Below are 25493 nucleotides of genomic sequence, written 5' to 3'. Positions count from 1 at the left end.
ATATGGTACAATAATTTAATAATTATTTTATATGCTTTTATCGTTTGTTAGCCATTCTATGTGTCAATATATTACATTTAATTTTGTAAAACTTGGAACAAGTAAAATTGCTATATATTTTTGTGTGGATAAAAGGAACTTATATCTATGTGCATCACCATATTATTATTATTATTATTTTTTGCCTGCGTTGGTTCTTCATTGCTGTACGTGGGCTTTGTCTAGTTGCAGTGAGCGGGGCCTAGTCTTCGTTGTAGTGCGCGGGCTTCTCATTGCGGTGGCTTCTCTTGTTGCGGAGCTCGGGCTGTAGGCGCACGGGCTTACAGTAGTTGTGGCTCACGGGCTCTAGAGCGCAGGCTCAGTAGTTGTGGAGCACGGGCTTAGTTGCTCCGCGGCATGTGGGATCTTCCCAGACCAGGGCTCGAACCCGTGTTCCCTGCATTGGGAGGCGGATTCTTAACCACTGCGCCACCAGGGAAGCCTGGCAGGTGGATTCTTAACCACTGCACCACCAGGGAAGTCCACATCACCATATTCTAAATGAATTTGTATATCAGGTCAAGGTACACATAGCTGGAAGAATTGTATCAATGTGAAGTTTTTAGAATGATTATATGGGAACTTAAAAAAAACAGGGATGGATAAATAACAGTGTCTCTGCTGCGTAAACACCTTTCAGGTGTTTCTGCCCAGTTTTCCTTCATAGTCAGATGCTTTGGGAGCTGGTGCTGTTGGGTGAGCCCCTCGTGGTCATGGCACCGTCACCATCAGAGTCGTCAGAGACTGTATTGGCACTTGTTAAGTGAGTATATTTGGTTCCTCATGGTGATAGTTGCAACAGTTTACCACCTGTGATATGTTTGCACACTCATTGCATTATCTACACAATAATCCTGTAAGAAGGTAGTGCTCATTATAGCACCATTTATTGATGAGGAAATTAATTTAGATTCCATGTTTTTGTTTTCCTGGGCAATAAGCACATTCATTCACTTACATAAAGTTAGCACCTGATAAAAATCAGTTGTGTGAATGGTCAGTGTCTAGTAAAAGGTATGTAGCTAATGAATGATAGAGCCAGAATTTCACCCCGTCTTCTGCCCCAAATCCAGTGTGTTTTTGGTATGCCATCTACATTACATTTTTCCATTTGTCTTTCTAGTTTCCTTAAATGAGTTATAGATAGATGATCCCAGTGGGGTAAACTCTGTGTTTAGATATTTCATAGTTATTGAGTAGGGCCTTTAATTTCTGTCCTTTGTTTTACATGTTATTCTTGCTCTACAGCTGTATTTCTCCATTAAAGTACTTCAGTGATTTCCGACCTTATTTCACTATTCATGATAGTGAATTCAAAGAATATACCACCCGTACTCAAGCCCCGTGAGTAAACAAAATAACTTTTATTGACCAAGTATTACCTTTATAACCAAATTATGTAGAATTATTTTTGGTAATAATTGAAAAGTTTAAATTTTGAACTTATTGGCAGATTGATTTTATAAAGGAAGCTTTGAGGAGCTGCTGGTAATAATTTCACATTTCAAGAGTCATTATCCTATTTTCTTTGAATGATCTTATTAGTGGAAGCTATATTGTCTTCCGCTAATTAATAGCTAATTGCTCTAATTTAATAGCTATCTGACTACTTTTACTTCTATCTTTGTTCTTTACTTCAGGACCCCTTATAGCATCAGTTATCTCTTCTTGCTCTGTAACTTCCTTTTCCTTCTCCCTCTTCACTGAATCAGCATATAAACATATAAAAATTCTTCCCAATCTGTAAAAGGGGAAGAAATATCTTACCTTTCCCCTTTAGTTCCTGCTCTGTTGTTCACCTTCTTTTCATAGCTGTTTCTAGAATAACAACAAAAATTTCCATTTACCCTCTCCACTTCTTGGTTTCCTGGTTGCTTCTCAGTTCGTTGCAGGTTGATTTCTTCATCTCCGCTGAAGTTCTTGCCAAAGTCATCAAGACCTTTCTCACTGCCTTGAACCTGTGGGCACATTGTTGCCCAGTTTTTCCTGCCTTCCCTTTCTTGTAACACTTACTCTATTGACGTTGAAAACATTTTAATCTTTGGTACCGTCTCACCTGGCTGGCTGGTGGTGCATCTCAGTCTCCTGTGCAGACTTCTTTTTCTCTGCCAACCCCTTAAATGTTGGTGTTCTCCAGTATTGTGTTCTGGGTTCTGATTTCAGACTGATATTTCTTTCTGTACAGTCTTATCTGTACCCACAGTCTCTGTTAACACCTATATACTGATGACTGAAATTTATCTTCCTAGTTCAAATCTTTGCAAGGTCTCGACCTCTGTCCAGGTTTTTGTTGTTTTTTTATCGTATTGCCACCTGGACATCTTAATGGCACCCAAAATTAAACATGTTCAAACTGAATTCTTTTTGTCTCCTTCTTTTCTTCCCTAGTTCCATGCCTCTTCCTACTTCATGAATGGTGCTTCTTTTCACTTAGTTATCAAAAACCTAAATTGTCATAAATTTCTCGTTCTTAATGTGCTCCACGTGAAGTTTTACCAAATTCTGTCAATTCAACATCCTAAAATATCTCTCATAACATTTGTTATCTTCTTTCCAGAGCTCTCTTCCTAGTCTTACTACCTCCAGTCTTTCTCGTATTTGCTGTTGCTTTTTCCAAACCTCTTCCCCTTTTTGCAGAGCATCTTCCAAATTTCCCCCAGAGTGATCTTTCTAATAAGTACATTTTTGTTCATGTAGCATTCCTCCACTCAGTTCTCTAGTAGCTTCTGTTTGCCTACAAGATAACATCTGAATTTCTTAGCATATTAAGTTGGTACTGAATCATCTGGCCAGCATCTGCCCATCTGCTTTCATTTCTGACTATTCATTCTTCCTGCTTTGTGCTCTAGGAATGCTGAACTATATGTAGTTTTACAAACAGACCGTGATCTCACTTCATTGCTTTGCACATACTATTCATTCTCCTGCATCACATTTTCTTCCGTTATCCACCTGGCAAGACTCCTGTTCATAATTTATATCATGTTATATATCAACTATCCTTCAAAAAAAACACCTCCTATTCATCTTTCATAGCTTTGTGCAAATGTCATCTCTTTGGTGAGGCTGTCCTTTAATCCCCTGGTAGACATAGTTTCTCCTTTGTAATAATTGTACATTTTATACCACCTTCACTGTATTCTAATTTCTGGTATCATAATTGGTTATGTATACCGCTTTTCCTGTGTGCTTTTAGAAAGACTGTGTCTTTTCATCTTTATATACCTAGTGCTAAAAATGGTGCCTGGAATGTAGTTGATATGTGGTACCAATGAAGGAAAAGATTATCTTAGTAATCTTTGAGTAAACAGTAGTTCACTCAAAATAAATTGTAAACTGATGGAACATTCATTTTTTCCTCACTTTGGTTTTGTTTTGTTTTGTTTTAATGTAGGCCCTCAGTCATATTAGGAGTAACCAACCCTTTTTTTGCAAAAACACTCCAGCACTGGCCACACATTATTCGGATAGGAGACCTTAAACCTGCAGGTAAAGTATAAACTTGGTGTTCTCGTTGTAGTATGTAAGGTGGATGAGCAGGTTTATTTCTTCCTTTGTTTTCACTGCTTCGTTACTTTTTAATTATGTTGATGGCAACCTTCTTTGAGGCAACTTGAATAAGAGCCTTTGGAGAAGAGCATAACTTCCAGCTAAAATATACAGATTCTTATGTGTATAACCCATCGTGCCCACCTACCAAAAAAAGGCACTTACAGTGTTTTAAACATTGAATTATTTTGAGGTTTCATGAAACCTCAAAAATTTGAGCTACATTTTGTATATGTATAAGCCCAATTAAACAGGATTTTCCAACACTGCTTGAATAAAACCTTATAGAAAGTTCTAATTAATCAATTTGACACAAAATTCTCAACTAGGACTCCAAACAAGAATTATACATTTCTGTGGCACTGGTATTGATTAAGGAAGCGGTCAAAAGGCTGCGCTTTCCTTGAAAAAAGACATGTAGTACCTTGTTCATGGTAGCTGTTTAATGAATGTTTACTAAATGAGTAAATGATTCTGAAGTTGGCAATTTTGTTAACCTGGATGACAATTTAATGGTACCTCTGACATTTTCTCACTGGACATTCCTGAATTTTCCATGGAAATAGTTGAGACGTGAGCTATCTAGAATATTTCTAATAACTTTATGATATGTTACTTTTAAAGACTTTTCCTTTGGTGTACATGGGTATTATATTTAAGACATTATTTAATATGATTATTTTATAAAATATCCCTTCTGGAATATAAATAAATCTAGATGACATATTAGGGAATAACATTTTAAATCATATTATTTACAAATATCAGACTCAATCTTAGACTGAAATCCTTAGAAACCTTATGAAATAGAGGAAAGGGCAAAGGGCTTTACCTTGGCCGTCAGATCTGTGTGACCTTAGGCAGAACAGCCTCTTTAAGCCTGCAATTCTTTGTCTGCTGGGAGGATTGAACACAGTATCTGACTTATGGCACTCTGTAAAGATCATGGTCCCTTGCCATTTCATTAGTGTTCTGTCTGATAATTCAGAGCACAGCAGTCACCGGAGTCTCATCTATAAGAAGATATGGAAAGGTTTTTTTTTTAAAATCTTAATTTAATCTTGACATTTACTTTCTTGTTTTTTTCCTATTAATCTGGACTATTTGATTAATCGTAATATAGTAGACTACTGTTTATTGTCTTTTTCCAATAAGAAAAGGCTTTCTGTTGGGGCTGTAAGTAGAGGAACTTTTGCAAAGATCACTGGTAAAGTAGCATGGGTTGATAAGTCTGTTTAACTTTTTAAGAAACTGCCAACCTGTTTTCTGGAGTGACCCACTATTTTACATTCTTACCAGCAGTGTATAAGGGCTCCTGTTTCCTCACGTCCCTGCCAACATTTGATATGGTCTCTTTTTTTCATTATAACCATTCTAGTGGGTTTAAAATGCTGGTTTTAATTTGCTTTTTCTTATTGACTAATGATGTTGAGCATCTTTTCATCTACTTATTAGTCATTTGTATATCTTCTTTTATGAAATGTTGATTTAAATCTTTTGTCCATTTTAAAATTAGGTTATTTGTCTTATTATTTTGTTGTACGAGGTCTTTATTTTGGACACAAGTTTGTTTTCAGATATATGATTTGCAGATATTTTCTCACAGTATTTGACTTCTCTTTTTGTTTCTTTAAAATTAATTAATTAATTTATTTTTGGCTGCGTTGTGTCTTTGTTGCTGCGAGCGGGCTTTCTTTAGTTACAGCGAGCGGGGGCTACTCTTTGTTGCAGTGTGCGGGCTTCTCATTGTGGTGGCTTCTCTTGTTGCAGAGCACGGGCTCTAGGTGTGCGGGCTTCAGTAGTTGTGGTGCGCGGGCTTAGCTGCTCTGCAGCATGTGGGACACTCCCGGACCAGGGCTCGAACCCGTGTTCCCTGCAGTGGCAGGGACCCCCTGTGCCACCATGGAAGCCCTCTTTTTTGTTTTCTTAAGGACGTCTTTTGAAGAGCAAAAGTACTTAATTTTGATGAAGTCTAGTTTCTCAATTTGTTTATTTTATGAATTAGGCTTTTGATGTTTATCTAAGAACTTGTTGCCTAACCCAAGGTCACAAAGATTTTCTTCTATGTTTTCTTCTAAAAATTTTATTGTGTTAGCATTTACATTTAGGAACCACTTGGAGTTAATTTTTGTTTATGATGTGGGGTAAGGGTATAAAATCATCTTTTTTTGCATGTTGATATCCAGTTGTCTTAGCATCATTTATTGAAAAGACTATCCTTTTGCCATTGAATTGCATTGATACCTTTTTGGAAAATCAGTTGGCCATAAACCTGAGGGTTTATTTCTGGACTCTTGTTTCTGTTGCATTGATCTATATGTCTTATCTTTGTACCAGTACAACCTCTTGATTACTGTAATTTTATAGTAAGTTTTGAAATCAGGAAATATGTCTTCCAGCTTTATTGTTCTTTTTCAAAATAGTGTTTTGCATTTCCATATAAATTTTAGGATTACTTTGCCAATTTTTGCCAACTGGACAGAAAACAAAAAAGCTAACTGGGATTTTGTTAGGGATTGTGTTGATTACATAGGGAATATGTAATCAGTTTGGAGGAGAATTGCCATCTTAAAAATACTGAGTCTTCCATTCCAGGAACTTGGAATGTCTCTCCATTGTTTAGATCTTCTCTAATTTTTCTCAGCAATGTTTTGTAGTTTTCAATATACAGGACTAATTATGATGTTAGATGTAGGTTTTCCATAGATGTCCTTTATCAAGTTGAGGTAGTAGCCCTCTGTTCCTAGTTTGCTGAAAAAGATTATAATGAATTGGTGTTGAATTTTATTAAATGCTTTTTCTGTATCTGTGGAGATCATCGTGTACTTTTTGTCCTTTATTAATACAGTATACTAAATTCATTGATTTTTTATGTTAAACCAACCTTACATTCCTTAAGTAAATCCCTTTTGGTTATGGTGTGTAGTCCTTTATTATTATTATTAGTTTGCTAATTTTTTTTGAGGATTTTTACATCTTTATCCATGAGGGATATTCTTTTCTTGTGATGTCTTGATAGCTGATATTTTTGCTGCTCTGAGAATCCTCTTCAGACAGGTGAAGTTACCATTTAAAAGTAGGACCTAGGACCAAGGGAGGGAAGGGGACACTTCTTGAGTTTATTTTTCAAAATGGGCATAAGGGCATGTATGGAATATTAATTACACTTTATTTTTTTGTTTGTTTTTGTTTTTGTTTTTTTGTTTTTGCGGTACGCGGGCCTCTCACTGCTGTGGCCTCTCCCGTTGCGGAGCACAGGCTCCGGACGCGCAGGCCCAGCGGCCATGGCCCACGGACACAGCCGCTCCGCAGCATGCGGGATCCCCCCGGACCGGGGCACGAACTCGTGCCCCCTGCATCGGCAGGTGGACCCCCAACCACTGCGTCACCAGGGAAACGCTACACTTTATTTTAAGCAGCCTATTTTAGGGATGAGATGCTGTGTTCCCTCTGATTATTTGTCACCAGAGCATTTGGACCATATCATATAGAAAAAGGTATCACTTTTTCTATAGGAGAGTGATGATGTTGTATGGAAACATGTTTTATAGATCCTTAGTGGTCATTGAGGAGTGGATGGTAGAGTGTCAATGTCCTCAGTTTGGTCCTTGTTCAATTAGTAGAAGTGATACATTGTGAGCAATGACACCAGGGGTGTTTAAATAATTTTGAGCAAGACTATAGTACCTATTTCTGGGACTGGATTGTGTCGTTTGAGCACAGGTCTTAACAGACGTGCAGAATTTCATTAAGTTTAGTATGTTTACGATACTTTTTCCCACTTATCTTAAAGTTTTTTTTATTATAGCAAAATATATATAACATAAAATTTACCATTCTAACAGTTTTGAAGTGTACAATTCAGTGGCATTAAGTACATTAACAGTGTTGTGCAACTGTCCATTTACACAACTTTGCATCATCTCAAACAGAAGATCTGTAGCCATGAAACAATAACTCTTCATTCCTGTCATCTCCCAGCTCCTAGTGAACTCTATTCTAATTTCTGTTTCTATGAATCATACAGTATTTCTCCTCTAGTGTCTGGCTTATTTCACTTAGCATAACATTTTCAAGATTCATCCATGCTGTAGCATGTTTTAGAATTTTATTCCTTTTTTTAAAAAGCTGTGGTAAAATATACATAACATAAAATTTACCATCTTAATCATTTTTTAAGTGTGCAGTTCAGTGGCAGTAAGTACATCGACGTGGTTGTGCTGTCATCACCACCATCTCCCCACAGAACTCTTTTCATTTTGCAGAACTGAAACTATTGCACAGTAGCTCCCTATTCATTCCACATCGCCCCACCCCCCACCCTTGGCAACTACCATTCCACTTTCTGTCTCTGTGAATCTGACTACTCTGGGTATCTCATGTAAGTGGAATTCTACCTACTTGTCCTTTTGTGACTGGCTTATTGCACTGAGCATAATGTCCTCCAGGTTCATCCATGTTGTAGTATGTGTCAAAATTTCCTTCCTTTTTAAGGCTGAAAAATATTCCATCATATGTATATACCACATTTTGCTTATCCATTCATCTGTTGATGGATACTTGGCTTGTTCCATCTTTTAGCTATGTGAATAATACTGTGAACATGGGTGTACAAATATCTCCAGTCCCTGCTTTCACTTCTTTTGGGTATATAGTCATCCCTTGGTATCAACAGAGGATTGGGTCCAAGACCTGCCACAGATACCAAAATCCGAGGATGTTCAACTCCCATAGTTGGTCCTTTGTATCCACAGTTCCACATCTGTGGATTCAGCCAACTGCAAATCTTGTAGTACTGTATATATTCATCAGAAAAAGAAAATAATCCATGTATAAGTGGACCTGGGCAGTTCAAACCCATGTTGTTCAACATGGGTCAACATGTATACCTAAGGGTCAACTGTATACCTAAAAGTGGAATTGCTGGACCATATATTCATCATGTTTAATTTTTTGAGGAACTGCCATACTGTTTTCATTTTATATTCTCACCAGTGGTGCACAGGGTATCAATTTCTCCACATCCTCACCAACACTTGTTATTTTCTGTTTTCTTGATAGTAGCCTAATGGGTATGAGGTCGTATCTTATTGTAGTTTTGATTTACATTTCCCGAATGATTAGTAATACTGAGCATCTTTTCATGTGCTCATTGGCCATTTCTATGTCTCCTTTGGGGAAATGTCTTTCCAAGTCCTTTTCCCTTTTTTTTTTAAAAATTAATTTATTTATTTTTGGCTCTGTTGGGTCTTCATTGCTGCGCACAGACTTTCTCTAGTTGTGGTGAGTGGGGGCTACACTTCATTGCGGTACGCAGGCTTCTCATTGCGGTGGTTTCTCTTGTTGTGGAGCACGGGCTCTAGGCACGTGGGCTTCGGTAGTTGTGGCACATGGGCTCAGTAGTTGTGGCTCGTGGGCTCCAGAGCGCAGGCTCAGCCGGTTGTGGCATACAGGCTTAGTTGCTCTGCGGCATGTGGGATCTTCCCGGACCAGGGATCGAACCCGTGTCCCCTGCATTGGCAGGCAGATTCTTAACCACTGCACCACCAGGGAAGTCCACTTTGCCTGTTTTTTAATTGGGTTGGTTTTTTTGTTGAGTTGTAGTTCTTTATATTCTGGATACTAATGCCTTATTAGATGGATGCTTTGTAAATATATTCTCCTGTGGGTTGTCTTTTCACTCTCTTGATAGTATCCTTTGATGCGCAGAAGTTTTTAATTTTGATGAAGTCCAATTTATCAATATTTTCTTTTATTGTCTCTGTTTTTGGTATCACATTCATGAAAATCCATTTGTCTTTTAATTTATGAGTACTGGGCATATATATTGGGATATATTTCTTTTCTACCCATTGATCTCAAGACTAGGACCACTGCATATGCTACACAAGTTAGGAAACACAACAGCTCTGCCTAGGATCCTGGCTTTGAAAATTCAAGACTATCTGAGAGGGTCAGTAAAACTGCAGATAAAGTATGTTCTGTGGGACCAGCAGGGAAGGCATAGCAGAACTGAGATTTTGCTCTCCTGGGCCCAGAAGTTCGTAGCTTTATTAGAAACATATATATAGTTTTAACCCTGCAGAGAGGTCATTCCTCGTGCTATAAAGGGATTACTTCTTATGGGTTATACCTAGTTTTAGTTCACCCAAATCCTATTAAATGAAGAAATGTAATGCTAGGATAATGGTACTGAACAAGTATTCCTCAAAGAGAAAGTAATTCTACTAGTGTATATTGGATCACATTATAAACTGAATTTCTAACCAGAAATTGGGTTTGATGATTTAATCAAAGGTAAAACATTTGACCTAAATGTAGAAGATTCTTATGCAAATGTGCAGAGGTGCAGAACATTATTAATTTAATAATGTTAAACCCCTCTCTTATGTGCATGTACATAACAGACATTGAATAATTATTTTTTAATTAAAATAAACAGCTGTAATTGTAGGACTTCAGTTCATTTTCTGGCATTCTTATTTTATTTTCCAGACGTATTTGACAAATACCATTTAACTTTTTTTGGCAATAGATAGTGTATCTTTATGACTAGTTTTCTTTATGTCTATTATGTACTGCAGTGTAAGAATTATGGTGGCTAGGGTTAGAGTTCGGTATGCATCTTACACCTGATGAGGTCCCTTGAATCAGAGGGGAATTGTGTGAGTGAAGATTGCTGCACAGGTAGTATTCTTGCCTTTGCCTTTTAAAAAAAGCTGATATGGATCACTATATATCTTCATTGTTACCTAGAACTTATTGAATGTAAAGAATATATGAAACCTACTGCTGAATTATTCTCTTCCCTGATATTTGGTTCCTCTGCACAGTGAATTTCAGAAAATAATATATAATAAATGGCATTGGTGGATACAGGAGTTGCAAGTCCTTTGTGATCTAGACAAAAGGAAACAGAAAGTAGGCACAGGAATATTTAGACTTATTCAAAGCGCTGTGGTTTTGACATGTGATGTTCTTTGGCTTCTCAGAGGCAGAGGCAGATAGTGATTTGAATTTAGTTATCTGTATAGTTAAATATGCATTAATTCCGCACTTTAAGAAAAAAAAGTTTTACAAATCTTCTGCCGAGAAGCTACTCTGAACTCTGGAAAGCAAAACCGTGAGATAACATTCAAGATGAGAGACATTCTCATAAGAATTAGTATGTGGGGACTTCCCTGGTGGCGCAGTGGTTAAGAGTCCGCCTGCCAATGCAGGGGGCCCGTGTTTGATACCTGGTCTGGGAAGATCCCACATGCCATGGAGCCACTAAGCCCGTGCACCACAACTACTGAGCCCGCGTGCCACAACTACTGAAGCCCACACGCCTAGAGCCCCTGCTCCTCAAGAAGAGAAGCCACTGCAATAAGAAGCCCATGCACCACAACAAAGAGCAGCCCCCGCTCACCGCAACTAGAGAAAGCCCGCCTGCAGCAACGAAGACCCAATGCAGCCAAAAAATAAATAAATAAATAAGAATTAGTATGTGGGAATATATAGAATAAGTTGACAAAGTAAAAACTGTGAGCTAATAAATCAGAAACATTCCAGAAACCTGAGTGTTTCTGGACTCTTTCCTATTGTTTCTCAGTCTGTCCCCAAAGCCTCTTGTTTTTAAATCTCCTCCACAGAGCTACAGTAGCTCACTTTCTTCTCTTTCCTTGCTGCACATGTCTTCAGATTTTCTTTCTACCCAGGAGCAGTGTTCAACAAAGCATACATTTCATCCTGTAATCTTTTCTCTCTTTTACTTCATACTCCTTTTTGCAACACAGCACCCCTGCTTAGGAGTCCAGAGTCCAGTCCACCTGTGGCTCAGGCCTGTGGTTGTGGCTTCCACTATCACCACCTGGTGGCAGTGTTTCTACACTGCAAAAGCAGAATTTGGGGCGGTACCAGAAAAAAAAAATCTTTGAATACTACATCTTCATACTAACTTAGGAGTTGCTTTCAATTCTCTTTACTCTTAAATGGTATTATATTTGGCATCATATTCAAAATGGTATCTTGTTCATGTTTCATATATTTAGCACAAAGATTTTAAATTTTAAGTTGAGTGAAAAAAAGGGAAATTTTAAAGTAGTGATAGATATTAATGAAAGATCAAATATCCATTTTATATAATTTACACAATTGTTTCTGTAATGCTGTTATATAGCCCAGTGTTCCCTTTATCCAGTTTTAAAGTACTAGGAATAAACTCTTAAATATTCACTGATGTTAAGAATACCTTAGCTACAGCATCCCTGACTAAGTACATAACAGTTAGTGGATTATCAGTCTTAGAAAATTCCAGTTTTGTGATATGTGAAATTCAAATAACTATAAGAATCTTTATGATGTTTCCTTCAGGTGAAATTCCTAAGCAGGTTAAAGTGAAAAAATTGAAGAACCTAAAGACTCTGGATTCTAAACCTGGTATTGACTTTTATTAATTTTTAAAACATATACTATATGGGTAAATGGGTCATACTGCTTACCTCATTTTCTTTTCTTTACTTCTTAGGAGTTTATACTTCTTATAAGCCATATCTAAATAGAGATGAAGAAATCATGAAACAATTGCAGAAGGTGATTACTTGCTCATATTATTAATTTAAATTTCCTTACTTAGGTATGCAGTATCCAGTAAAGCAACATGTGCTTTATGTACAATAATATGAAAAGAGGTCTTTCTGGACTCTGGACTTTGAACCAAAGCTTCATGAAAATCAGGAGACTAATGTAGCAGCAATTATGGGCTAGAAATATGGGACTGCAGCTACCAACCTAGTGCCAATCTTCCTGAAAACTTAGGAGTTATAGTGAGAAAGTCGTGGACTGTACTATGAGGTAGCTTAACACCTAACAGAATAGTTAGCATTTTTTTGGAAAATGTAAATATTGTTAATACAACAAGTATGAAATAAATATAGTCTTTGTTGTGAGCTAATATTTTAAAGTATGGGATGAATGTCTTATATTTTTCTCTAAGGATTTTTTTACAGGATATTGCACAGTGAACTTCACATTAAATTACTTCAAGATGAAGTTCTAGGGTTTTTTTCCTATCAAGTAAAATACATATTTACATATCAGCTAAACTTCTATAAGCATTCATTGTTTTGTATTCTCTGACACTAGAGTATAGGTTCTCATTTTTTTCCTCTTTTAAGGGTGTACAGCAGAAGCGTCCTTCTGAGGCTCAAAGCGTCATTCTCCGACGTTATTTTTTGGAACTGACACAAAGCTTCATCATTCCATTAGTAAGTTAGCATATGTATTTGCTTAATTTAATGATTTGTTGAAGGGCACATGAATGTTTTTTTCATCCACCAAAACTTTATCTTAAATTGTTTTGCATGCTTGTGTGTGTAGTGATTAAAATAGAGCCCTTTGCAAGACACCTGAATTCTTTGTTCTGGTATTAGCTGTGTAATTTGGTAAGTCACTTCCTTTCTTTGACCCTCAGTTTGTTTATCTGTAAAATGTGGCTGATTACACTTTCCCATAAAGACTTTTCAGGGTTGTTGTGAATCTTAAATGAGATAACTTTTATGAAATATTATATAATTATTGAATTTTGCACCTTAAAAGGTTCTACTGGAGCTTCTTTCTCTGATGTTATTTATTTATTTATTTATTTATTTATTTTTGATCGGTACTTTTTATTTCATGCTAAGAGAGTCAGGTTGTGCTCCCCAAGCAGATGGGGAGGTTTTAAGCAGTGATGTTGTATGCTCATATTTCCATTTCGTCTGAGGTATCAGGACAAAGCTTGAACTGGTTGAAGGAGGCATTGGGGTAGAGATGAGGTTGAACATTTTAGGATTCTGTTATTAGTCCAAGATCCTACAATAGTACCTCTTCCTTGCAGAGCATACCCAAGACTTCCAATATTACATTCCCAGGATACTGTGCAGGTGAAAAAACATGTTTACTGATTATACTTTCTAAAGAATTAAATAGCAGTTCCCTAGGATCATGGTCTGGGCTAAATAGATTTCACTGGGAAGAAGAACTTCACTATGCAGAGCTAAACAGGTGCTTTCTTAAGACTGCCAAGCACTGGCGCTAGAGACCAACAATTTGTTTAATTCTCCTAACAACTCTGTGAGGTAGCTGCCATTATCATCTGCATTTACTATAATGGAAAGAGCAGAAGTTTTGAAATCTGATATTATTTTCTTGAGCACAATTTGATATGATACCTGTGAGAATGTAGTTCCGTGACGTAGTTCCTTATCTGTCTTGTTCATTACCTTTTCCTCAGTCTGTCACATGGTAGCACTCAATAAATATTTACGAAATAAATGACTAGATGATATAGTTATTTTTTGAAGTTCAGTGGAACATCATGTTAAATTACTAAAAGTTATGCCTCACAGTATAAGGCAGTACCGTGATGTGGTCCTAGTCTGGAGACTGCATCAGAGAGAGACTCGTGTAGTTGTTAATGTAATCTATCTAAGAATATTATAGGAGGGCAGTCTGGAAATCTTTGCTATTATACTTTGGGAAGAAATATTTTTTCTTAGTCTATAGATGTCAATTTATTTTGTTCCATTTAAATCAACTTGCTTAAGTAAGTGAACTTTACTGTAGTGCTTAATTAAGAGCATGGGCTGAAGTCAAGTACACCTGAATTCAAGTTCAAGCTGTGTGAATTTGGGCAGGTTACTTAGCCTTTCGAAGCCTCAGTTTCCCAGTAATACCTGCCACAAAGGATAGTTGCAAGAGTTAAAAGAGATCACGCATGTAAAATGTTGAGTACATTTTCTGGCACACAGTTACTCGATAAGGTTAATTATCATCATTAAAAATAGGTAGTTCTTTGGATTATCTGAGATTTAGTTAAATTTTTATTGAAAGTGTGACTTCTCAATTCAATCTGAATTTAGTGTATCTATTGAGACTGGTGATGGTGTTGTTGATGTCCATTGAAAGAGCATATGATGAAAAACTTGGAAGCCCACTTTTTTTAAGTAGGTCAGTTTAAACATTTTTGAAGACTCTCGGTAAGGACACCTAACTTTGACTAACTTTTTTTTCTTGGACTTAGGAAAGATATGTGGCAAGCTTGATGCCTTTGCAGAAAAGCATTTCTCCATGGAAGGTATAAATATATTCAGTTAAATTCCTATTTGAGTTGTCTAACTGCAGTTAACTTCTGTGAATATATCCATTTTTAATTTTAAAATACAGTATGTCATGTTTTCTAGAGTCCACCCCAATTAAGACAGTTCCTTCCAGGAGAATTTATGAAAACACTTGAGAAAACAGGACCTCAGCTGACCTCTAGAATAAAAGGCGATTGGATTGGACTTTACCGGTTGGTCCTTTTTTTTCTATTTCATCCATCTATAGAGCTTTATTTAAAAATGAAACAAAAAACTGGGCTTAAACATATTCTTTTTTTTTTTTTTTTAATTTTTTGGCTGCGTCGCGTCTTAGTTGCGGCATGCAGGATCTTCATTGCAGTGTGCGGGCTTCTCTCTAGGTGTGTTGTGTGGGTTTTCGCTTCTCTAGTTGTGGCACAGGGGCTCCAGAGCACGTGGGCTCTGTAGTTGCAGCGCACAGTCTCCAGAGCTTGTGGGATCTGTAGTTGTGGCGTGTGGGCTCTCTAGTTGAGGTGCGCGAGCTCAGTAGTTGTGGCGCACAGGCTTAGTTGCCCCGCTGCACGTGGGATCTTAGTTCCCTAACCAGGGATTGAACCCTCGTCCCCTGCATTGGAAGGCAGATTCTTTACCACTGGACTACCAGGGAAATCCAACATATTCTTTTTTTAAAAAATTACATTGTTTCACATGGTTCTCCTAGCTATTGGTAGAAAAAGTATTGAGAGGAAGTTAAGTCATAATCAAACTTTGCTTTTTAAAAATTTATTTTTATAGGCATTTTCTAAAATCTCCAAATTTTGATGGTTGGTTCAAGACCCGGAGGAAGGAAATGACCCAGAAACTGGAGGCACTCCATCTGGAAGCTCTTTGTGAAGAGGTTAGAAAACAGCATGTTTGTGTGATGATTAACAACTATTGAAAATAAAGTTATTCATAGAGGCTGAAAGATTATATCCATATCCACTACTTTACAAATAGTAATAGCTAACTTTTCCAGATCATGTGCTGTGTGCCAAGGACTGTGCAGGTGCTTTAAATGGACAGTCTTTTCATCTTCATAGTTCATTGAAGTAGGTGTGTTATGATCTGCGTTATGAGACACTTGAGTGATTAATTGAGACACTTGAGTGATCCATTAATCAATTAAGTGATTTGCTTCAGATCACATCACTGCTAAGTAGTGGAACCAGCAGTGTGCTCGAGCCCACTTGCACTGGCTCACAAGAGCCAGCCGTGTGCATCTCTTCCCAGCTCTGTATTCAGTGATCTCAGGTTGGTAGCTTGAAATCAGCTACAGAGGGAGAATTACACCAGAGCAACTGGCAAATGGTATAAACCAGGAACTTTTCCTGAGAGCCAGTTGTTAAATATTTACTAGCACACCACTGGATGGAGTTAGAATTCAGATCCGAGCAGTCTAACTCAACACCTTTTCCACCATGCGTTATTCACCTTTCCCAGTTATTAATATATTTTTCCTGTATTTGGACTTTTTCGTATTCTATAATTTGTCAGCAGACTATTTTAAATTAAGCTACTTTTAAAAATATAAAGGATAGTCTCAATTTGTGTTTAGCTTGAGGTGGGCTAGCCTCAGTGTTAACTTTCTAATCATAAACTCTCAGTGACTGGTTTTCAGAGAAAGAATACCATGAAGGCAACGACAAATAAGCCCAGGAAGAGCTTATTTGAAGATGCAAAGTTTGTATACAGTAATATATTCATGTTTGCAATTATCTTGATTTGTTAGTTGATGTACCTTATAAATTACTCAATACTTACTGGGGTTAGGGGTTAGTATCGTACCTTAAGTTCCAATTTTGTTTTTCTTGATTGATCTAAAAGGGCCAGAAAGGAATTTCTTCCATTGTGTTTTACTTCTGAATATTAGACAGTCATTCTGGCTAATGTCAAAAAGTATCTGATTCACATTGTCAGAATATTATGTACAGAATTATACTATAATGCTATGTCTGGGTTAAATACCCTGTTCTCCTTTTCCTTCCTGTCCTTTCTTCCCAGTAGCCTTGCCTATTGAAATAGAACGATTTGAATATTATTTTGAGTATTTACTGATTTGAGATTTGTTTATTCTTCTAGGACTTACTTCACTGGACCCAGAAACACACAGAAGTAGAAACAGTAGACCTTGTATTGAAGCTAAAAAACAAGCTGGTATGTAGCCAAAGCAGCCAAAGATCTGTGAAGTTGTTTTGCTCTTATTTGAGGTGATAGCTTTGATGTATCACAGAAGTAAATTTTTAAATGAGAGGACTTATGATTGGTCAATTGATGGTAGATCTGACTGAAAATACTTGGTCACTCAAGCAGATCATAATGAAGCCATATATTTTTTTTAGTTATTTACATGGAGTCTAATGAGCTTTACAAAAAACATTGTGACTTATATTTAATACCACATGGTCTGCGTTGATATTATCTATTAATTTACATGAAGTCTTTTTTCGAGCTCAGCAATTGTATTGTTAAAGTGGCATGTTCTTTGCTTTTTTATAGATTCTGTAAATTCTGGTCTCAGTCTGAAGTTTCCAAATCTTTGACCATTAAAACTGTTTATTTAGAGAATATACTGTATTAATACAGCCTCAAAAGGTAATTTAAATGCTTCCAAATGTTCCTTATATAGTTGCAGGCTGATCGAGAGCATTTACCCGTGAAACCTGACACTATGGAAAAGTTACGGACACACATAGATGCAATTATTTTAGCATTGCCAGAGGACCTACAAGGCATACTGCTCAAAACGGGCATGACATGATATTTGCCAGGATTTTCCAGCCAAAAGGATTGTACACCATGAAGCATACTGACACTTCAACCAGACGCCCAAGATCTCTCGGAGCGGAAAATAGCCGTGAATGCTAGCTACAGGGTTGAAAGACTATACTGTATAAACAGACCTTTTTAGTGCATTAGTTTTAAAAAAATGGATATCTGTGGTGTTTCCACTTTAATACTGAAACACCAAAAGGCATTTCTATATTTTTAATCATGTTCTAAAGTGCTCTTATGAGAGACCTGTGGGGCCATCAGTTTAAGTGATTCCAAACTGCAGTGCTGGCATTGCAGATATTTTTTTTAAATTGGTGCTTCTCTGCCCAATCATGATAAAACTCAGGGGGATATAAAAATGACATTCACACTGGCTATCTTCTTAAGAAGAAGGAAAAGACTGAACTGTCAGACTGTAGTTAGGAGTGATTAATGCTTTTGTAGTGCCTTCCGTTGTCCTACGTGTTTCACAAAGCCCAGCTGCTAGTCTTGAAGCTTTTTCTTAACTTGATTATGATATGTAGTTTTTTATAAGGCATTCTTTTGAGTAATCATTGCTTAAAAATATGTTTTTTGCCTCCCATTGTTTTCATTATTAGTGGCATTGGTGTTTTTTTTTTTCAATTGTCATAGAGGTTTCATTTCATTATTTTCTATACCAGTTTCAAATTTAATCTGTTTCACCAAAGGGAAGAAGACATCTAGTATTAATTATGGAAGAGTTTATTTCCTCTTACCCTTTGCTAATTGGGCCCAAGTTAATTAGCTTGTCTGTTTTTCAAAGACATTCTAATTATAAACCTCATAATCAGCTACTTTTTAAAACAACTATTCTTATTTTAAAGGAATTTGTAAAACTTTTTTTTTTTTTTTTTTTTGCGGTACGCACTGCTGTGGCCTCTCCCGCCGCGGAGCACAGGCTCTGGACGTGCAGGCCCAGCGGCCACGGCCCACGGGCCCAGCCGCCCCGCGGCACGCAGGACCTTCCCGGACCGGGGCACGAACCCTTGTCCCCTGCATCGGCAGGCGGACTCCCAACCACCAGGGAAGCCCTAAAACTTTTATGTGATAGTCATTTGAGCGATTATAAGATTGATTTCTAGCATTATTTGTTTGGTAGGGTTTTTTCCCCCCAAAATTAATATTTCTCAGAATACTTTCCCTACTGTTGTTTGACATGGAACTTTTGCCTCAATCACTGTTATAGCTAGTTTTTTGTCATGGTTGTTTTTCTTTGTTTCTGTTTTGTTTTGTTTACACTATACTACCTTGCCAAAAATAGAAGATTGTGGTTTGGTAGAATAAGGTTTTTTCGTTAGTGTTTGAATAGGAGTGTCCTGAAGAAGCCACTGTTTAAAATAGGCACACATGACATAGCACATATGTAAATAGCTGTGTCTTGAATTACCCTTTACATATCCAAATTTAGTTGTAGGTTGTAAAAGAAATGGCTTCAGGAGCTATCTCTTATTCTCTGTTAATGTAACTCTTAAGGGCACTCCTGGCCTAAGAAAGGGTCCTTGGTGTTTGTAACTGTGGTCTTCTATCCAAATGTGCCCTTTTCTCATGGATACAAGTCTCTTGAAGCATACCTCAAAGTCATGGAGAGAATGTGGCATTTGAAAGGAATCATTTGCCTTGAATCACATGAGTTATTTTGTGAAACAACAGTTGTCCTCATGGAAAAGGGGAAACTACTTTTATATGCTAAAGTATTTCATATCTTCCTGGGAAACCTTATTTAGGTATAAATGGTCATCTTATTATTTTTCAAAAAGGTGTATTTTAATAATCTAACAATTTATATGTAGTTTGTGACCAGAGTTTGAAAGTTGTTAGTGTCATATCAAGGATCTTTTAAATTATACCACTACAGGATGTATCATTTCAACTTTATTTTGCACAGCTAAAGAGAAGCAAAGGATGCCACTTAGCATAATAACGGTATCTTCATATTTACTGTACTTAACAAAAAGCCTAACACATGTTGAAAACCATATCATACTTACTGGGTTTATCTATTAATTTCAAATTATGTACTTGTAAAAATAACTTAAAATTGCATTGGGAACCTGAGAAAGACTGATAACTTTAATTTTTGGGGTGATTTTCAGAGCTGTCTTTTTTTTTTTTTTCCCGGAGGAGACATTAAGATCTAAAACCTGCCATTTAATGTGTATCTTCACCAGCACCAGAAGGAATCACTGCTTTCAGGGTGTTATGTAATGCCTAGTGCCTTCTGGTTTCAGTGAAAGGGGTTTTGAGAAGGCATTTATGGTCATTACTGAAAACCTAATTAAAGGCCTTAGATTTTAAAGCCCTTGGATATCTTGTATTATTTCTGAGTAAGATTGGAATGCTTGAAAAAATGCAGAGTAAGTGAAACCTTTGCATTATGGGATTCCTTTTAGTTTCTAACTTATTTTTTTTATTTAAATGAAAACCTTCCTCTGTTTACTTCATTATGAACAGATGAATAGTCCATTTTATTAACAGACAGAATTAAGTGATTTCATATCCTTCCTACCAGTGTCTTGATTTTTGTGAAATGTTCTGATGAAAAATTTTTAGCTTAATAATCTAGGTATTGTTAGATTCTCCGCTTGCTACCTTTTCTTTTCTAACCTTAAATCTCAAATTACTTTTATTTCTTTCTCTTCTTTTTTGAAAGTAGCTAGTATATAATACCGTTCTTTAGATTTTAATTAATTTATTAAAAAAAAATTGTTTTCTTTTTGCGGTACGCGGTCCTCTCACTGTTGTGGCCTCTCTCGTTGCGGAGCACAGGCTCCGGATGCGCAGGCTCAGCGGCCATGGCTCACGGGCCCAGCCGCTCCGCGGCATGTGGGGTCTTCCCGGACCAGGGCACGAACCCGTGTCCCCTGCATCGGCAGGCGGACTCTCAACCACTGTGCCACCAGGGAAGCCCTTAATTTATTTTTTAATAATAAAATATATTGGATGTTATTCCTTTTTGAAGTTACTGGGTAATATCCTTCAAAGTATACTGTAAGATATATTGGTACAATTAGGAGAGATGCCATTAAAATTTGTCCTTTTGTTTTCACTTGCCCATAACTTAACTCACTTGTTTTTATATACCTGAATTTTACTTTCTTCTTTTAGCATACATAACTTGGGGGAAAAATTTTAACTACCAACTTTCTAATATTAGTCCTTTAAAAACAGATAGTTGAAGAAGGCAAAAACCTTCTCTAATTATGGATGAATGTCATTTAAATAACAAAATATGTTAACTCATAATAATGACTAAATTATCACTAATAACTTGATATCCCTTCTATATTGAAGATACAGTACTTATATGCCATCTACAACTTGGTTGAATTATGGTATTTATTATTATATCAATAGAAATTAGCATTTGTTAATAGAGCTCTGAGAATTTTCGTTGTTTGTTTGAAATAGATAAAGCATTTGATACAAGGTACAAAATCATGATTCCTAACATATATCCCACATCTAACCAATTTTTAGAAAAGCAAGTTTAAGGTTGATGCTTAGTTAATGAAACAGGTTTATGACATTTATTTTGCAGTTATAACATTGCCTATCTCATGATGCACAAATGTTGAGGAAAAAGAAGATGGCAGTAGAATTCTGCTATATCCTAGTCTCCAGCGTTATTTCTGGACTTTTGAACACCAGCCTTTCTCTGTTACCCATTACTTGAATACCATGCTATGCCTTTCTTCAAATTAAGATTATTGTTGTCTAATTATCATAGGTTTCATCCGTTTTACTAGTGTTAACACTAGGCTTGCGTTCTGTTTAAATTTTTTTTTTAAGTTTTATTGGAGTATAGTTGATTTACAATGTTGTGTTAGTTTCTGCTGTACAGCAAAGTGAATCAGTTGTACATTATACATATATCTGGTCTTTTTTAGATTGTATTCCTGTATAGGTCATTACAGAATATTGAGTAGAGCTCCCTGTGCTATACAGTAGGTTCTTATTAGTTACCTATTTGATATATAGTAGTGTGTATGTCAATCCCAATCTCCCAGTTTATCCCTCCCCCCTTTTCCCCCTTGGTAACCGTAAGTTTTTTTTTCTACATCTGTGACTCTATTTCTGTTTTGTAAATAAGTTCATTTGTACCATTTTTTAGATTCCAATTTTAATTTTAGATTAGGTCCATTCATGTTGCTGCAAGTGACATTATTTCGTTCTTTTTTATGGATGAGTTATATTCCAGTAATCTTCCAAAGATGGTATGTACCACATCTTCTTTATCCATTCATCCATCAATGGACATTTAGGTTGCTTCCATGTCCTGGCTATTGTAAGTAGTGCTGCAGTGAACATTGGAGTGCATGTATCTTTTTGAATTACGGTTTTCTCCAGATATGTGTCCGGGAGTAGTATTGCTGGATCATATGGTAGCTCTATTTTTAGTTTTTTAAGGAACCTCCATGCTGTTCTCCATAGTGGCTGTATCAATTTACATTCCCGCCAACAGTGCAAGAGGGTTCCCTTTTCTCCACACCCTCTCCAGCATTTATTGTTTGTAGATTTTTTGGTGATGGCCATTCTGACCGGTGTGAGGTGATACCTCATTGTGGTTTTGATTTGCATTTCTCTAATGATTAGTGATGTTGAGCATCCTTTCATGTGTTTGTTGGCAATCTGTATATCTTCTTGGGAGAAATGTCTGTTTAGGTCTTCTGCCCATTTTTGGATTGGGTTGTTTGTTTTTCTGATATTGAGCTGTATGAGCTGCTTGTATATTTTGGAGATTAATCCTTTGTCAGTTGCTTCGTTTTCAAATATTTTCTCCTATTCTGAGGATTGTCTTTTCATCTTGTTTATGGCTTCCTTTGCTGTGCAAAAGCTTTTAAGTTTCATTAGGTCCCATGTGTTTATTTTTGTTTTTATTTCCATTACTCTAAGAGGTGGGTCAAAAAAGATCTTGCTGTGATTTATGTCAAAGAGTGTTCTTCCTATGTTTTCCTCTACGAGTTTGATAGTGTCTGGCCTCACATTTAGGTCTTTAATCCATTTTGAGTTTATTTTTATGTATGGTGTTAGAGAATGTTCTATTTTGTTCTTTTACATGTAGTTGTCCAGTTTTCCCAGCACCACTTATTGAAGAGAATGTCTTTTCTCCATTGTATATTCTTGCCTCCTTTGTCATAGATTAGATGACCATAGGTGCGTTGGCTTTTCTGTTTATTTTTGCCTCCCCATTTTCTTTGTCATCATACTATTTCTGCTTAGCCATTAGAAAGCTAAACTTCATAAATCCTTTTTTTTACTATCCCTCATGTTTTTCCATATCCACCAGGATGAATACTTTGTAGTATAAGTGGCTTCTATATTGAGATAATTTTGAAAAATAGTCACTTTATGTTCCCAAGTTATCATACTTGCTATTAAGTGAGTGGATATTTAGACTTCAGTAGGAAGCTATCAAAATGATTGATTTTGATCGAACGAAATGGGTAAATATTTTTACAGCCAAAGGCTCTGGTGATAGAATCCAGAAATTTGTGTTTTAAAAAAACAGCTTTACTGAGGTGTAATTGACATACAATAAACTGAACACAAAGTGTACCATTTGATAAGTTTGGACGTTTGAATACACCCATAGAACCATCAGCACAGTCAAGATAGGTACATGTCTTGTCACCCCCCAAAATCTTATGTTCCTTTGCACTCCATCCTGCCTCCCCTTTCCAAACAGCCACTGATCTGTGTTCTGTCACTGTAGATTAGTTTGTATTTTCTAGGTTTTACCCACAGTATGTACTTCTTTTTTTGATCTGGCTTTTTTTCTTTCTTTTTTTTTTTAATCATCTTAACATAGTATTTTTTTGTCTTCCCTCTGTCGAACCCTGAGCCAACCACTTTCCCCAGGCTGCCTGGGGATGTGTAGGAAAAGGAACATACAGGGCCAATTAGACACGGTAGAAAGAACTATGGGAGTGAGAGAGGGAGGGCTCCTTAACATGGCAAAGAGAATGGAAAAGACTGCCATCAGGGAAAAGAGTCCCATGGCCTCCAAGAGGGCAAAGCCCAGAATGGCATAGGAGGAGAGCTGTTGCATCAGAGAAGAGTTCCCGGCATAACCAAGGATGAGGCTCCCAAACACAGTGCCAATCCCAACCACCCCAACTGTGGCAGCCCCAGCCCCAGTGAACGTGGCTGCTGTGTCAGTGTCCCTTCAGTGGCACTGGTTTGGAAGCTATGCCTAGGGATAAGGGAGATCAAGAACCCTGAGGCTGCCAAGCTGCTGAGGCTCTCATCTGTCAGCATCTGCAGTTGTTTCATCACTACTGCAGACAGTGGTCGGCCCAGCAGCTCAGAGGTACTCCTCACCAGGGAGGGGAGTAAGGGGCTGTGGCAGGAAAGTGGCTCCCAGTGCAGAGAGTGATCTGACTTCTTCCACTCAGCATAATGATTTTGAGATTCATTCATACTGCATGTTTAAATAGTTGATTCTTTTTATTGCTCAGTGGTATTCCATTATATGGCTATAACACAAATTTCTTATCCAGTCACCTGTTGATGGACGTTTGGGTCATTTCTAGTTTTTGTCTATTACAAATAAAGCTGCTATGAACACTCATGGACAAGTCTTTGTATGGACATATATATCCTTTTATCTTGGGTAAATACTAGGAGTGATAGTGCGTGTGATAGCTGAATCATATGGTAGGTGAATGTTTAACTTTTTAAGAAATTGCCAGACTGTTTTTCAGAGTGGTTGTACTAATTTGTTTCCACCAACTGTGTATGAGAGTTTCAGTTTCTGCACATCCTACTCAACACTTGGTATGCGCAGACTTTTTTTTTTTTGCCATGCCATGTAGTTTGCAGGATCTTAGTTCCCCGACCAGGGATCAAACCTGTGCCCCTTGCAGTGGAAGCATGGAGCCCTAACCACTGGACCACCAGAGAATTCCCTGCCCAGTCTTTTTAAATTTAGCCATTCTAATATGCTTGTATGGTTGTCTCACTGGGATTGTAAGTTGCATTTCCCTAATGACCTGTGATGTTGAACATCTTTCCATGTGCTTTCCATTAGTCTTCTGTATATGTTCTTTGGTAAAGTGTCTGTTAAAATCTTTGCTCTTTTTAAAGACTGAATTGTTTAAATTCTAGTGGTTGAATTTTGAGAGTTCTCTATATATTTTTTCTTTTTTAAAATTATTTATTTATTTTTTGGCTGCATTGGGTCTTCGTTGCTGTGTGCAGGCTTTCTCTAGTTGCGGTGAGCGGGGGCTACTCTTCGTTGCGGTGCGTGGGCTTCTCATTGCAGTGGCTTCTCCCATTGTGGAGCACGGGCTCTAGGTGCGCAGGCTTCAGTAGTTGTGGCACGCAGGCTCAGTAGTTGTAGCTCGAGGGCTCTAGAGTTCAGGCTCAGTAGTTGTGGTGCACGGGCTTAGTTGCTCCGCAACATGTGGGACCTTCCCAGGCCAGAGCTCGAACCCGTGTCCCCTGCATTGGCAGGCAGATTCATAACCACTACGCCACCAGGGAAGCTTGCTATATATTCTTGATGCAAATTCTTTTTCAGATATACGGTCTACAAAATTTTTCTCCGAAGTTTATATACCTTTTTTCATTTTCATAACAGATCTTTTGAAGAAGCAGAAATTTATGAATTTCTACACAAATTACTGCTGGTGATTGGGATTGTAAATTGGGGGAGAAGTGATATCTTAAAATTGTCTCTGATCTATGAACAAAATATATCTCTCCATTTAGTTGTGTCTTCTCTAATTTCTTAGCAGTATTTTATAGTTTTCAAGGTACAAATCTTTCACATCTTCTGTCAGATTTACCCATGTGCCTATCATATGTTTGATATTGTTGTAAATGATATCACTTTATAAAATTCAATTTTCAATTTTCATTAAAAAGTCCCATTCAAAATTCTAATATATAGTTGATTTTTGTATATTGATGTTGTATCCCACTACCTTACTAAATTCATTTATTAGATCTAGTAGCTTTATTTTGGCATATTCCATCATATTTTTT

At 37.1% G+C, this 25493-nt stretch overlaps 1 protein-coding gene and 1 pseudogene across 5 annotated transcripts in view; one reads left to right on the top strand and one right to left on the bottom strand.

Annotated features, from left to right (window-relative positions):
* The window catches only part of DENND6A (DENN domain containing 6A), a 53949-nt gene extending 34149 nt beyond the window's left edge, over positions 1–19800 (top strand). For 3 of the 5 annotated variants that reach the window (XM_089918139.1, XM_022572780.3, XM_089918141.1), the window contains 11 exons: positions 680–802; positions 1288–1383; positions 3434–3528; positions 11944–12009; positions 12098–12162; positions 12747–12836; positions 14633–14686; positions 14793–14902; positions 15465–15567; positions 16791–16865; positions 17338–19800. In XM_089918139.1, the coding sequence (XP_089774265.1) occupies positions 680–802; positions 1288–1383; positions 3434–3528; positions 11944–12009; positions 12098–12162; positions 12747–12836; positions 14633–14686; positions 14793–14902; positions 15465–15567; positions 16791–16865; positions 17338–17469 (1009 nt within the window). In that variant the 3' untranslated portion in view covers positions 17470–19800. The other 2 variants (XM_089918142.1, XM_089918140.1) reach the window with 2 other exon arrangements.
* A 2274-nt stretch (positions 19801–22074) lies between these two features.
* LOC149748293 (ATP synthase F(0) complex subunit C2, mitochondrial pseudogene) lies at positions 22075–24135 on the bottom strand (annotated as a pseudogene).
* Positions 24136–25493: the final 1358 nt, after the last annotated feature.

Source organism: Delphinapterus leucas, chromosome 10, assembly GCF_059928025.1.
Source record: "Delphinapterus leucas isolate spDelLeu-1000000601 "Yukka" chromosome 10, BTC_Dleu_Yukka2, whole genome shotgun sequence".
NCBI classification, from domain to species: Eukaryota; Metazoa; Chordata; class Mammalia; order Artiodactyla; family Monodontidae; genus Delphinapterus; species Delphinapterus leucas.
The sequence above is the reverse complement of the archived record's forward strand: the minus strand, read 5'-3'. Positions and strand labels throughout refer to the sequence as shown.